General features: G+C 36.6%; 1 protein-coding gene across 1 annotated transcript in view; it reads right to left on the reverse strand.

Annotated features, from left to right (window-relative positions):
- Positions 1–715: 715 nt before the first annotated feature.
- Positions 716–13,488, reverse strand: part of LOC311212845 (contactin-3-like) — a gene marked incomplete at both ends in the record, with an annotated part of 72,301 nt that continues 59,528 nt past the window's right edge. The window contains 10 exons of the mRNA XM_084292500.1: positions 716–816; positions 1,385–1,553; positions 3,350–3,462; positions 5,949–6,135; positions 6,820–6,935; positions 7,083–7,317; positions 8,183–8,253; positions 8,972–9,121; positions 9,203–9,361; positions 10,531–10,648. Coding sequence (XP_084148626.1) covers positions 716–816; positions 1,385–1,553; positions 3,350–3,462; positions 5,949–6,135; positions 6,820–6,935; positions 7,083–7,317; positions 8,183–8,253; positions 8,972–9,121; positions 9,203–9,361; positions 10,531–10,648 — 1,419 coding nt within the window. The remainder of the gene's footprint in view (positions 817–1,384; positions 1,554–3,349; positions 3,463–5,948; positions 6,136–6,819; positions 6,936–7,082; positions 7,318–8,182; positions 8,254–8,971; positions 9,122–9,202; positions 9,362–10,530; positions 10,649–13,488) is intronic.

Below are 13,488 nucleotides of genomic sequence, written 5' to 3' on the forward strand. Positions count from 1 at the left end.
GTCAGGTGCTTGAAGGGTACATAAACATGCACTGTGATAAAACAGAGAGCCTTCTTTGAAACGTGGCTGTGAGATAATTTCTTATGAGTAGTAGTGGAAGCCCTGCCTCTTGGACACCTCAACATGGACTGTGCAAAACTAACATTCATACGGTGACTTTTCTCTACCTTCTAGCTTTGATTTCTTGCTAGATTTAGAATAACCTGTATAAAGGGCAGCAAGCAAACAGATCCAAGTTGACTGGATTACGACACTGTCTTAAGAACTGCCGGTTGGTTGACGTGTTCTATTCTGACTGAAGGTATGTCTCTGATCTCATCTTTCATTTGTACAATGGTGTTATCATAACAATACAGAACGTACTCAAAACAACAATTCATTGTCATTGCAAAAATGGAATTTCTCATACAACTAAGCTCTTCCTTGTAGGTGATCACAGTGCCATTGCTTTCACCCTCTCTTTTACATTGTATCTGAAGTATGTAGTATGTAAACTCCTTTGGTTCAAGTATTAAGGCATTTTAGATTCCTTTTTAAAGGATTTGCTAAACTTTACATGATATTTTTACTTCATCCTACAGTGAAATATAAAGAATTTAAAAACACGTCAGAAGAAAAACATGCATTAACCACTGCATTTTTTTTAAAAAAAGCACTTTTCTGTAATAACTGATTCCTTTTTTTTTTTTTTTTCTCAGCAAATGAAAACGCATCATCACAACACTGAATTAAGAGTCAAGTAAAATATTGTTGGTAAGAAGCCGGAGAGACTGAAGATATTCAAGACTGGTGGACCAGAACCTCTTGCATCCATACCTGTGACAAATGAAAAAGGTAAGGATTAAATGAAAGCATCAGTATCTGCTGTATAAAATTACTACTCTTATTAGATATTAAACAAAAAATACTGTAAATTTATATTTTTGATAAGCAATGAAAATTAAAAAAATATATATTTTAAGCTATAAAAATGCATTTCAAGATGCTGAGACTATATGAATAGTCTTTACTTTCCAGGTAATAATAAAAAAAAGAGAAACATTTTTAAAATAGTGTTTTTTAATACCAATTTACATGGTAATTTACCAATTCAATAGAATGAAGTTTGTCATGCATAAGGGCATGAAGATTGTTAATTGCTTTTCTTTTTATGACTTTATTATCATACAATATACAGGCTTTATTTTTTTTCCTCCTATCAATAAGGACTCAATTCCTATAAAGATAAGCTGTGACAACTGCTTAGTGTCAGCTGCAAGGTTAGTAATGCTTCACTACGCTAAGGCAGAGGCAGTCTCTTTGTACTGTGGCTGGTATAAAGCAGGTTCTGATATCTGAGGACATAAGCACGTGACAAAACAACAGTGATTCAGCTTCAACATACTTGCTAGTCTGGGAATCAGGATCTGATCGCTGCTAGTGCCATCTCCACCATCAGTTGTTGCCCTTACTTCTATAATGTAATCGTCATTAAGCTGGAGCAGAATTTCAGCTGTTGTCTTGTCTGTGTTCAGCACGTTCATATTGGTCTGACTGCTTGTCCTGTACAAAACCTGCAACAAAAACAAACAACATCTTTTGCAAAGCTGTAGTGGGTTATTTCTTCCAGTAGGACCTGCCATGCAATTTTTATTAATGTTTCTTGAAAACAAGGTTTTAGGTCTTTAAAAAAGGTCTAATTTTTGGCTAATATTACAGAGCAGAATTGCATTCAGTATCTAGAGAAGCAGTGAAAGAAGGTAACATGAAACAAGGGCTTTTATTCCAACTTTAATCTAAAATGGCACAATGTATAATGATAATGAATAATATATTCTGTTGAATATCTTAATAATGTATTGTTCTATAAATTACTCCACCATTTGGAATCAGTCATTATCTAGATCAACTACTTAAGCCACCACAAAGTATGAGGAAGGAGATAACAAGTCAGAATGTGAAAATTACAGACCATGTTGGAAGATGTTCTGCAAGCACTGATTAATTATTGCCATGAAACTTAACTTCATACGATGTGCTATGTCTCAAACAACAGGAGCTACATCTAAGGGTCAAGTCCACTCTACTGAAGTATGATCGGACGAGGGATTTAAGGGCAACAACAGCCTCTCTGCTGGTCTGTAGGCCTGATGAGCCAAAAGAGCCCCTACTGCCGTTGGTCCGCCTAAGGACAAGGATGTGATCCAGCAGTTATATCCCTAAGAACATACACATCCAGCACATTTCCCTGGCAGAGCTTCACAAACTTGACAATCAGGTAAGCCTGGGAGTTTCTCACTGCGGTGCAAAACTCAAAAAAAGGCAATCCAAACTCTCCCAGAATAACGGCAGTAGTAGTGGACAGCAGAAAATGCAAAGCCACTGGAATTATATACATGATGACCTGCCACCAAACCTTGTATTCATCTAAATTACAGCAGTCTCTCAGAACCTTCCCAGCTCTGTGCTACATGCCGCCACTCTTGGGACATATTCCCTAATGTCGTGCTTTGCTGAAAAAAGCTCTGAGGGACACAACCATATGGCTGGCTTGCATGACGCCTGCGCTACGGCTGCTCTTGTGCTTTCAAGGTCATTTGTTGGATGTTCTCTGCTTGACAAACCAGATTTCTGTTAACTGCAGTGTCCTGGCTTTCGGGGATAAAGATGACACCCCTAAATGCTTTACTTGGGTAAAATTAACCAGCATTATCAAAATTCAGCTTATTGTTATGTATTTAGCAATGCTTTCAATGGGGAGACCTGGAAGTGCTGTGGGAGACAGAGGATGCAACTGTACGTTGGATGGTTTTAGTTCAGCTACCTTCTGTGCTAGATAAAGCTAAGTAAACTTTAAATATGTATTTCTTGCCAATAGAACTGAGAACATTGAATAGTCAGATCTTCAAATAACTCTTTTATACAGGTATGTATCGTGGGATACATCTCTACACTGATCATCAAGAATATCCTCAGCAATTCTCGTAAGTATACTTAAGACACATGTCATATTTAAATACTTGCACATTTGTGCACTGATCAGCTTTGGAATAAATGTGGTGATGTAGTTTCTGTGAAGACAATGAGCATGTCTCACAGTAGGTAAGAAGAAAAAGGTTTAGTAATATGAGAAGTACATCAGTTTGATACACAATACTAATAATTCTAGTTGGCCAGCAATGGAAAGCATTAATGGACCATTAATGGTAAAAGGCCTATGGTTTGTGAGACATCGTTAGGATATGATTAAAATCTAGAAAAAGGAGACTGTACTGAAATATGCATCTTTTAAACTTACTGCCTTCCAAACAGACAAGATAAAGAAGTGTGGATTGCTTTCAGATACTCTGGTGGTGGTCTTTTTGCTTACCTTATACCCAGTCACTTCAGACTCGTTCTCCATGGCTCTTACTTCTTCCCAGTTGAGGATTACTCTGGAGTCAGTAACATTCCACACGATATTTCCTGGTGGTTGACTGGGTGCTTTGAATACATAATAAAAGCATGACTTTAATTTAATTGGCATTAGTGATTTATTCTACAGTAGGAAATAATAGCTCAGGTAATTGACTGTCATTACATGTCGGATGTAAAAGCAACTCAAATACAGCCTCGTCATTTGTACACTTCATGGTTCAGAGACTAAATTGAAAAAACAGAAGGAAAGAGAAATAGAATGGCACATAAATGTTATTTCTGAAGTTGTATTATCTGTTGATGGTCTTTCATTAAATGTTGTCAAACAAAAGCATTTGTCTAAGACATGTGTGATCAGTTAGAACATACTCTAATGAGACGGGCCAATGATGATAATAGACAATATCTATTGTTAGTATGTTTTAAAGAATAAGCAAATACTTCACAATAAAATTTTAGGCAAATTTAGTCTTGGTGAATATACTAACCTATATGCTATGCTGATTTCCTTAAACATGTTTGTAATGTACAAATACGTGACAGATTTCTTTTTGTTGTTAACTTGAGACAAGATTTTGAAATGCAGTCTGTACCATTTCAGTAATTCCAGGTGGAACAATAGTGGGCCAAGCAACGTTTTGGTTTTATTGATCATTAACAACCCAGGAGAAGTACGCTTTTGGCTGTATACTTCAATACATCTTGAAACTGTCATGAAAGGTGAAGGTAAGTACAAACCTCTTCAGATGCCTCAAGTTGGCTTCTCAGAAAATGGGTCATGTAGTGAACCACTCAACTATTAAAATCTTTTCTAAATGTGTTAAGGAAAACAATTTACTGTTGCTGTCACCTAGTGGAGGCAACTGCTGCTTAAGTGGACTGCTCTAAGCTTTGATGCTGAAGACATCCAGTATTAAAAACTAACAGTGGTTTTATATAGTCTTGTGCATGTGCTCATGCTTGTGTTTTTAGTTCTTCCCTTTATTTTTAAACTCTTTTGCACAAATAGCTCCATTAGCCATCAGATAAAAACCCACCTGATTATACTGCTCAGCACTACATGGACAAAATGTACGACTAAAAGTTACAAGAATTAAAGTCAAACAACTGTTCAAAGATCTTTTTTTTTTTTCTTTTCTGCATTATTTGCCTCGTTCTAAATACTAAATAGGATTCAACCTGATGCACTACTAGTCAATTTGTGTAAACTTAAGAGGAAATTGTTTTACTCCTGAGATTTGAGTATTATAGCATAGATAAATAGTTTACACACTCAGACATTAATGCTGAATTTGAGAAGAAATGAGTCACACTCTTAAATCCAAAACTAAGTATTAATGTCATCTGAAAAAATGAAGAGTAATTATATATAAAAACTGTAAGCCTCTATCTGCCACTTGACTTATAGAAGTGATTCAGAGGGCTCCAATCTGCTTCAGCTACGCAAATCTCCAATAATCTTTGGTGTTCAGAACAGAACTTAATTTGTAATAGATAATTCCAAATTCCAAACTATTATTGTAACTATTGCAATTACATGTCTAGTACTAAGTATGCAAATAGTGACATGGATTTCTGTAAGACTCCTTGGATGCTTAAAGTTAGTCATCCACACTAATATTTCTCTTAATTACAGCTGATGGACAGAACATTATGCTGCAATGGCAGAAGATCTTGTTGTATTTTAAGACCTATATATTAAATAATTGTAACATCTTACCTTATAAACTCAGGCAGATCTTCCAGTTAATCTGAGTTGTTTTAGTCATTGCTGATAGACAGTGACACTTATTTCTACATCTAAAATTATTATTATTATGAATGTATTATTTCATAACATCGATGATACAACTACTTTTAGTAGAAAGACATTAGTAATTATACCAGGGAATTTGACCTTTTATACAGATTTAATTGTACATTCTTGTGAATCTGGAAGAAATATGTCAAAGTTGACTGATTTTGAGTTAGTTGTATTACAATGCAAGAGCATACCAAACACATCTCATTTGTAGAAAAATTAGTGCAGCCTTTCACAATCTGTTCTCCAGCTTCATTTCTCCTTTTTAATAGAAAAGTGGCTTCTTGTGTAACTTACTTCTTAAAGGTGAAACAATGGATGTGAATGGTTGTTTTGCATGAATTGTATGAGGATCATTACGCTGCAAAAGTCATGCCGTAGAGAACTTATAAATATGTTATAAAACCCTGGCAAATTCAACAAGTCACTGTTTATTCTTTCCTTTTTTTTTTTTTTTTAATATTAAATTCTTCCAGCCACTAGAAGAATATAAAGGTTTTATACAAAAAAATTATGTGTCTTATTTCAGCTCTACTGGTATAGCTGAGTTTTACTTACTATTGTGCTAAAGTAGCAGAAGTTAGAAAATAGAAGATCTATGCTTGACTTACTTGTGTAACTCTTATGGTCTGTATGAAAATGTAGGTCATTTTTGTGTACCGTGATTCCCAGTAATGTGTTTATTCTTCATTTGCCTGCAAATGCTAACATCCCATTATGCCTCTCTCCACCATACATTTGAAATACTTACGTGTCTTTTTTGTGGTAGCATTTACTGTGGCACTAAAGGGACCCGCTCCAGCACTGTTATAAGCACGGACAGCTGTGTAGTATGCCAAGTTGCTCTTCAAACCTGTTATTCTTATTGATGTCTCATTCCCTGCAGCTTTCACTCTGTTTGAAGATTCTTCTTTTCCACCATTATTCCAGTATCTAACCTAGTAGATACAAAACAAAACTATTTAAAATGTTGAATGGAATGGAGTTTTTATCTACAGCATTGCATTTGACTCCTTTAGGTGCATTTTTTTCTCAGCTGAAAAAGGTAGAAATACTTAAAAGTTTCAAAAATATGTAAACAAAATTCTTCTTATCCATCTGCCTTTCACGCTTGCTGCTCTTTTGACTGTAGAAAAAAAGAAACTGAAATATTAAATGTTGCTTGAATTAAAAAATGACAACCAGAGGAAAATCATTACTTCATCTTGAAATAAACAAATTAAACTCAGAAAACTGTATCTTGCAAAATAGTTTCTACAAAAATAAATGCAATTCTGAAAAAATGTCAGTTTGAAAATACTGTTAAACACATGACTCATCATAGAAGGCAAAACAATTTCATTCTGTATTCATTTTCAAAGATGCTTAGAAGAAAATATCCTTTTTCTGGGTGAAGGTGGGGGCAGAGAGGCAGCAAGACAGGTGGTAATCTGTAAATTAGGCATTACTAGAGTCTAATACTCTAAACAAGTAGCTGTTTGCTCTGATTTTCAATTGCCTTTATGAAAAATAACAAAAATAAAATAAAAAAAAACTTCTTTTTTTTTTTTTTTAACAGATCCTTGATTTCTGAACAGTGATTGGGCTGAACTCAGGACTTCATGTATTTTAAATGAATTTACCTCATAACCCAGTAGCCTTCCACTACTCATCTTCCAGGGAATGGCTGTCCAGGAGACTTCAATGGCTGAGGAGGACAGGCTAGTGGCTGATACGCCAGCAGGAGCTACAGTAGGCTCTGTAATGGGAAATCAAAACATGAGAGATCAGCAACATTGGTAATGGTGCAAATATGTTTACATTCTAGTTAATCTTAGTTGTATCAATTGTTGCTATGTTCTCTAATGAACCAATGCTTGTTAAATAGCTGGAGAGAACCACACACCTTCTTCAGCTGAAAAAACTGTGGTTACTGAACTAAACGGCCCTTCTCCTTTGTTGTTATAGACCCCAACTTTGACTTCATACGGTGAAAAGGGCAAGATGCTTTCGTTCCTAAAGACGTATCTGGGTGTGTCAGGAGAGGTGACTACAGTCTGTATCCATGTTGTGGTGCCAAAGGGACGGAAAGCGACAACATATCCAAATCCTTCTCCATTTTGTAACTCTTCAGGGATGGGCTGTGAGAAAAGGCAACAGTGACAGAAGTCTGGTCTGTGACGTTACATACAGCACTGGAAAAGCTTTGCAGAAGGAAAGTGCCACCATGCTAATGCACAAGGTTGTAAACAGGTTCTGGTACTACATTTGGGATCATTCCATCAACAAATCAACTCTGGTACAGTAGAGTGAAACACTTTCTTTTGAACCTATTGTAATGCACTTCAAGAGAAGTTCATACATCTCAGGTATACGCCTCGTTTTCCACTAAGTGCTTCGTTTTAAGGCACCATTCAGCAAACACTTATTTTTAATTTCTAGCCAAAATTCATAGTTCAAAAAAATTAACTGTTTAGTCAATTGTTGGAGAATCCAATACTACCTTTGTACAGTGGCTTATACCTTCCCCCAATGTGATTATGATTAAGTAACCACAGGGAGTCATCAATATTAGTACATAATAGTATGTTAACATTTTTTAACTCATTAGAAACGGGATACATAACTTAAAGTAGTAGCTGATTCTTTGTATGGGTTAGCACATGCAATCACAGTCAATGGTAACAAAGCACAGACTGTAAAGTTGCACTGACCAGCACAACGCTTTGGCTCCACCTTTGAGCAACGCCCATTTCCCAGCCCAACAGTTGTTTGAGAACAGAAGCAATCACCTTAGACAATAACTAAAGTTCCTACTGATCGCAGTCTAGCACAGTAACAAGCAAAGGAGGGAAGGCAAACGTGCATAGCTCACATAGCAGAATGTTACCAAGCACATATACATCCTAGATGAGAAGCTGCTGCAGCCAGGAAAACTCATCTTTTAAGAACAGTTTGAATGAAAACAACCATTCTGTGAAGAAAATTGCTTGCCAGAAAACTTACATCCCATGTTATGACCAGTTCAGACCTGCTGCCGCCTCCCCCACTGACTTCAGATGGGGGAATTTCAGGAACTGTGAAAAAGAAACGTACAGCTGTCTGTGCAGTATAGATAGACGAGGTGACATCTTATAATGTTAACCTCATTCTTTGAAGCTAACCCAGCAGTTTTCCTATTTCTTTTGCAAATCTAGGCAAGTGCTTTTGAACCAGCATGAGCATGTCCTGGAAAGGGCCAGCCCCTTCATTCAGCTGGCTTTTAACCTCCTTTGGGTGGACAGGTATTTTTCTCAATGTTTTTAGAACCTCACATATTATATGCCATATCTGCTTTAATGTTTACGAACTTCTGGCATACTTCAGATTTTCAACAGAATTAACTCATGCAGATGTATCAGGCAATGGCCTTATTCCAAATACCACTGTGAGCTTTAATTGATGTGTTCTGAGCTACATGCTTATTACATGGAAGGTATACACTGACCAAACACTGGGAAGGGGAAAAGTAGTCAAAATTCACCTCTTCCTATCCATTAACATTTTTATATTCTGCAGCACTAACTAAACAGACAGCTTTTGGCATACTAAATACAGTTGAAATGTATTTAAATGTTATGTGTAATGCAACACAAACTGTCCCACAGCTAAATGGAAAAATCATCAACAAACTAGTTATAGACTTTTATATTTGATGGCAATGCCAAGCCTGTTTGCAGTGAGCCAAGGATATGATTTTTTGGGGGATTATATTTACAATTCTTGAATTAAAAACAAATAAAAGAACCCACTAACCTGCCTCTTCGGTTCTTACTTTTTCTGAGGGTAAACTAGGCTCTCCACCTCCTATTTTGTTACTGGCAACTACACGAAATTCATATTCAACCCAAGGATTTAAATCCACCACTGTGGTTGTGAATGTTTTTCCATCAATCACATCTGGAACTATTAAAAAGAGAAAAAGAACCATGATGTCCCCTAGTCAAACATATTCCAATAGAACTTGTAACAAGAATTGTGTTTTACCTGTTGTAACTCGCTGCCAGCCAACTGAAAAAGGTGTTCTTGCTTGTATGGTGTATGTGGTTACTGGGCTGTGATTATCTGTGCCTTCTTGCCAGGAGATCTGAGCTGTGGTATCAGTTATTTCATCCACTTTCACATGTTCAGGGGGCCCAGGTGAGCCTAGGATAAGATTGAAAAAGAGAAGGTATTTTGTAAAACCAGTACCCTGAAAATCCCTAAAATCTAAGTATGGATTCCCGTTGTATTGAATACTGTGCAAGGAAGAAAACAATTTAGCTTGGAATAAGAATATATATGCATATATATATATATATATATATTTTGTTTTTAACATTCACTAAACTTGCATCTGATAAAATAATTCTGAAATAGTAACCCTAAACTACTTTACAGGTGACAGGGTTTTGTTTTAGTTCAAGTACCTTTATTCAACATGATTTCTGTACCTTTCCACGTTGTCTGTCTTTTACTTTGGTCCTTGATACCCTCTTTTAATCTACTATTACATCTCTGCAGTCTGCCAATTTGTTATCTACAGCTGTTTTAGTGTATGATGTGCCGTAGCAATTTTTCAGCAGACCACCTGAGCAGCACCCTAAGCAGCTATTCAGTCAGGCAAGTGTCCTGATGCATTCTGGAGAAATCCTCATTTTGGACAGCCTAGGGGAAAATGCTGGTTTTGTTTCATCTGCACAAGCAAACAGAGCTGAAGTAACTACAAAAGCAATTATAAAATACATGACATATTTTAAAATACACAGAATAAATGTTGATTGCATAATGCCCATTCCTGGATTACAGATTTTCTCTTGCAATAAATGTAGCTGCATCACCAGCAATGAAAGCTACAGTTCAAGCTTAGCTGCAAGCATTCCTGCTCTGGAAAAACAAACAACCCTGCATTATATACTTCAAATTTCAGTGTGTCCCTAGGACAAAGCCCTTCCTAGGCTTTGGCAGCAGATGCCCATTTCATGGGAAGGATGCTGGACCATGGAGTCACCAACCCCATTCAGTCATTTAGCAGAGGCAGCAACTCACAACCACATCACAGCTGCCAGTGCTGAGTTCCCACTCATCAGTGACTTGAAGGACTGTCAGTGAGAAAATAGGACGTCAAAATTTATTATATTCTTCAAATATTAATTTATCTGGGAAAAAAACAAGCTTCATCCCAAACTAAGCTAAAATTCTAACTGCAAGGCAGAATCGCATAATTCAAGTCACAGATGAATTGGTTTTGTAATCTACATAATCAGTGGTTTCTGTAATCTACAATACACAACAGTAAGAAAATACAATTTACAGTAACCGAAGCCGAAATTTACCTCGTACTATAAGGTCTGCTGCAGATGCTACACTATCCACTTCTGTCTTCACCATACAAACATATTTTCCACTATGTTTCAGCTGGATGTTTCTAATCATTAAATCTCCTGATGCGCTCTGTCAAAATACAAAGGTCTTAATATTAAATCACAAGGTCGTTCATTTAAGCTCATATTTTGCAAGTGGAGAAGATATCAGCCAAAATAGCTGAAGATAAAGTTGCCCTAAAATGATTAGGCAGAAAGTATTTTTTCAAGAATAATTTATTTTCATGGAGAATGCCATTACTTCAAATAAATCTAACAATATGCAAATCACCTGTGCCATTTTGTCACAAGCATTTCTTTTTGAGCTTGAGTCTAGTTCACTGATGTCAACATCTGTAGTTAAACTGTAGGCTGCGCATTAGTATGTCTCACTCACAAGCTGAAAACAATTCTGCCTGCTTCCCTTCCATGTGTGACAATATAAATACAATGCCAGGTCTTCTACGAAAACAAAGATGTAAGCATTTAGAGGACAATCCAGCACTGATTGCTTACAATACCCTAAAAGTTAAGTTGAAAGCAATCTAAAACCTATCTACTTGATTGGAACTGGATATTCAGGAAATGATCAGCAACAGATACAAGCAAATCATGTTCTACATGTACTACATTTAGCAAACCTTGTTTAAAATCTGGGCAAAGGGGACTGTCAAATAGAATAATTTTACTAAAATTAAAACAAACAAATAAAAACAGTGAAATATTAACACTGCATTTTAATTATTTATGGGTATTTTGGGGAAGCGTCCCAAAGTACTGTGGAAAATGGAGAAGTGTGCAGCAGCAAAAAAATACAACGAAGAAGGCACTCTCACCTCTCATGGCTCTGCAGACCATTAGCAGTATCCACATTCTTGCCTAGCCAGATTAAATCTTTGTCAGTGTGGACAAGTCCAGGTGACAGTAAGGTCACCTTCCTTTCTCCATGCTAGATGGAATACAAATAAGAAGAAGCGCGCGCGCAGTACCAACACTTGCTAGAATTGCTTTTGCTTTTCCTGACTGCATAACAATGTCAGCCAGTGCCAGGCTGTGCAAGCAGGTGATACCAGGAACTACTTGGGAATCTGCTTGCTTTGCCATCCCCTTTGTATAAATTGTTTGTTTAACAAAGAAGACCAGTACGACAGGGTTACATCCTATATTTTTCTAACCATCTGCAAGACCAGGTGGTGATCCCATAACGTTCCCACTAATAACTACATGTCAGGGATCTCAGGCATGCATGCCAGGGACATCCAAGACATCATTACATAGGAATCTATTCACTGAAAAATTATTTTCCTTTTGCCATGTTATCCAACAAAGCTGAGTTACACACAGGTATTTTCATTTAACAAATACTCGCTGTGACTTACTTAGGCTTATTTACTTACTGCGATGCTCATGCAACTCAACAAGAAATTACTCCATCACCCTTAGTGGGATCCTGACAAAGTCTACAAAATAGTCTTGTAGTAACATAGCTAGTTTTCTACTTACAAGCCTCAATCCCTTCTTTACGCAAATAATTTTAGTTTTGTTTTTTAATCTCTTAAATATTCTGTATTCAATAAGAACTCCTCGTTCTGTCCCTTATGACAAACTCCCAAGAAAAATGTTCCAGATTCAGAGGTCTGAGTTAGTCAGTACTCACTCACAAATTTTCTTCAGGACTGGCTGAGAATTTTCTGTGAAAAACTGATTTTTGACGCTTTTTTTTTTGTTGTTGTTGTTGTGGGAAGGATGTGGGAACGTAAACTTGGCTTTGATTTGGAATGATGTCTGTGTTTGTTTAAAAAAAAAAAGCTGGAATTTTTAGTGAGAATACATATTTCATTTTCCAGTCAGCTTATGAATCCTTAACTGAGCCAATAAAATGGTAAGATTGAGGTTCCTGAATGTTTTTAACCTTTCCTGTCTCGTAGCACTATTTGTATACACGACAAGAGTACAGCTGGGGGGAAATATTACTAAATAAATAAAGGCCATGTAGCAATACTGGAAGGTAACGGGCTATGAAATCTGAGCATTCCCATTACAGCATGACAGATGGTCAGTTTGTAATTCTAGAAACATTTCTATCAAAATGTACATGATATACGAACATCTCATGGCTCTTACAAGGAAATCTCATCATCTCCACATGCAGGTGTGCTTTTATCAATTGCAAGCTGTGGAACAGTCCTGTGTGTTTGGTGCCTACTGATTAAATGCTAAATCTTTTGATGTTTTACAGGCAAAAAAAATAAGTTAGGTGCTGAAATTTCAGAGTTTCACAGACAGAAGTGTGTAACCCACAGCTATCCCTATAGAACATAAGATCTGGCAAGACATGAAAAAAAACTTTATGAAGGCTTAAAATGACCATTTTCATGCTGATGCTCAGCTGCCTGTCTTTTTATTACTTGGCCATGGCTTGCACTGAAATAAGGCCCATTGCTGTAATTGATTATATCTTTCATCTATCTTAATGCTTAACTTTTCATATTTTGATTAGAAAGCTAAATTCTGAAAAACATTACTGTAACCATTCCCCCACCAGCAGCATTGCTTCATCCTACATTAGAAATATTTAATGAGATTTATGGCCTCCCTCTCTCACTGGGGGAGGCTCAGAGAGAACGGTGAGGAATACGCTAGGGACACAAGTGTAGAAAAAGTAAGGAAAGATGTGATTTTTTGATTAGGTTTTTGGCTGGAGCTCACAAAATCTGAGTTGAGTTCCTCAATCTGTCATTGCTATGTTTCATGTGATCTTTGGAAAATCATGTAGGGACCGACTCAGATACAGAGGTAGGCACTTACAGTACTTTAGGTCTAAACATTAGGTGTCTGTACAGCAAGTTATGTGCAGCCAGCTAGCTCAATTAGTAATTTCTCTCCAACATAGAAGAATGTTCTACAGGCCCAAAAGAGAAGAACCATCTT

The sequence above is a fragment of the Netta rufina genome (genome assembly GCF_964035555.1).
Source record: "Netta rufina genome assembly, chromosome: 10".
NCBI lineage: Eukaryota > Metazoa > Chordata > Aves > Anseriformes > Anatidae > Netta > Netta rufina.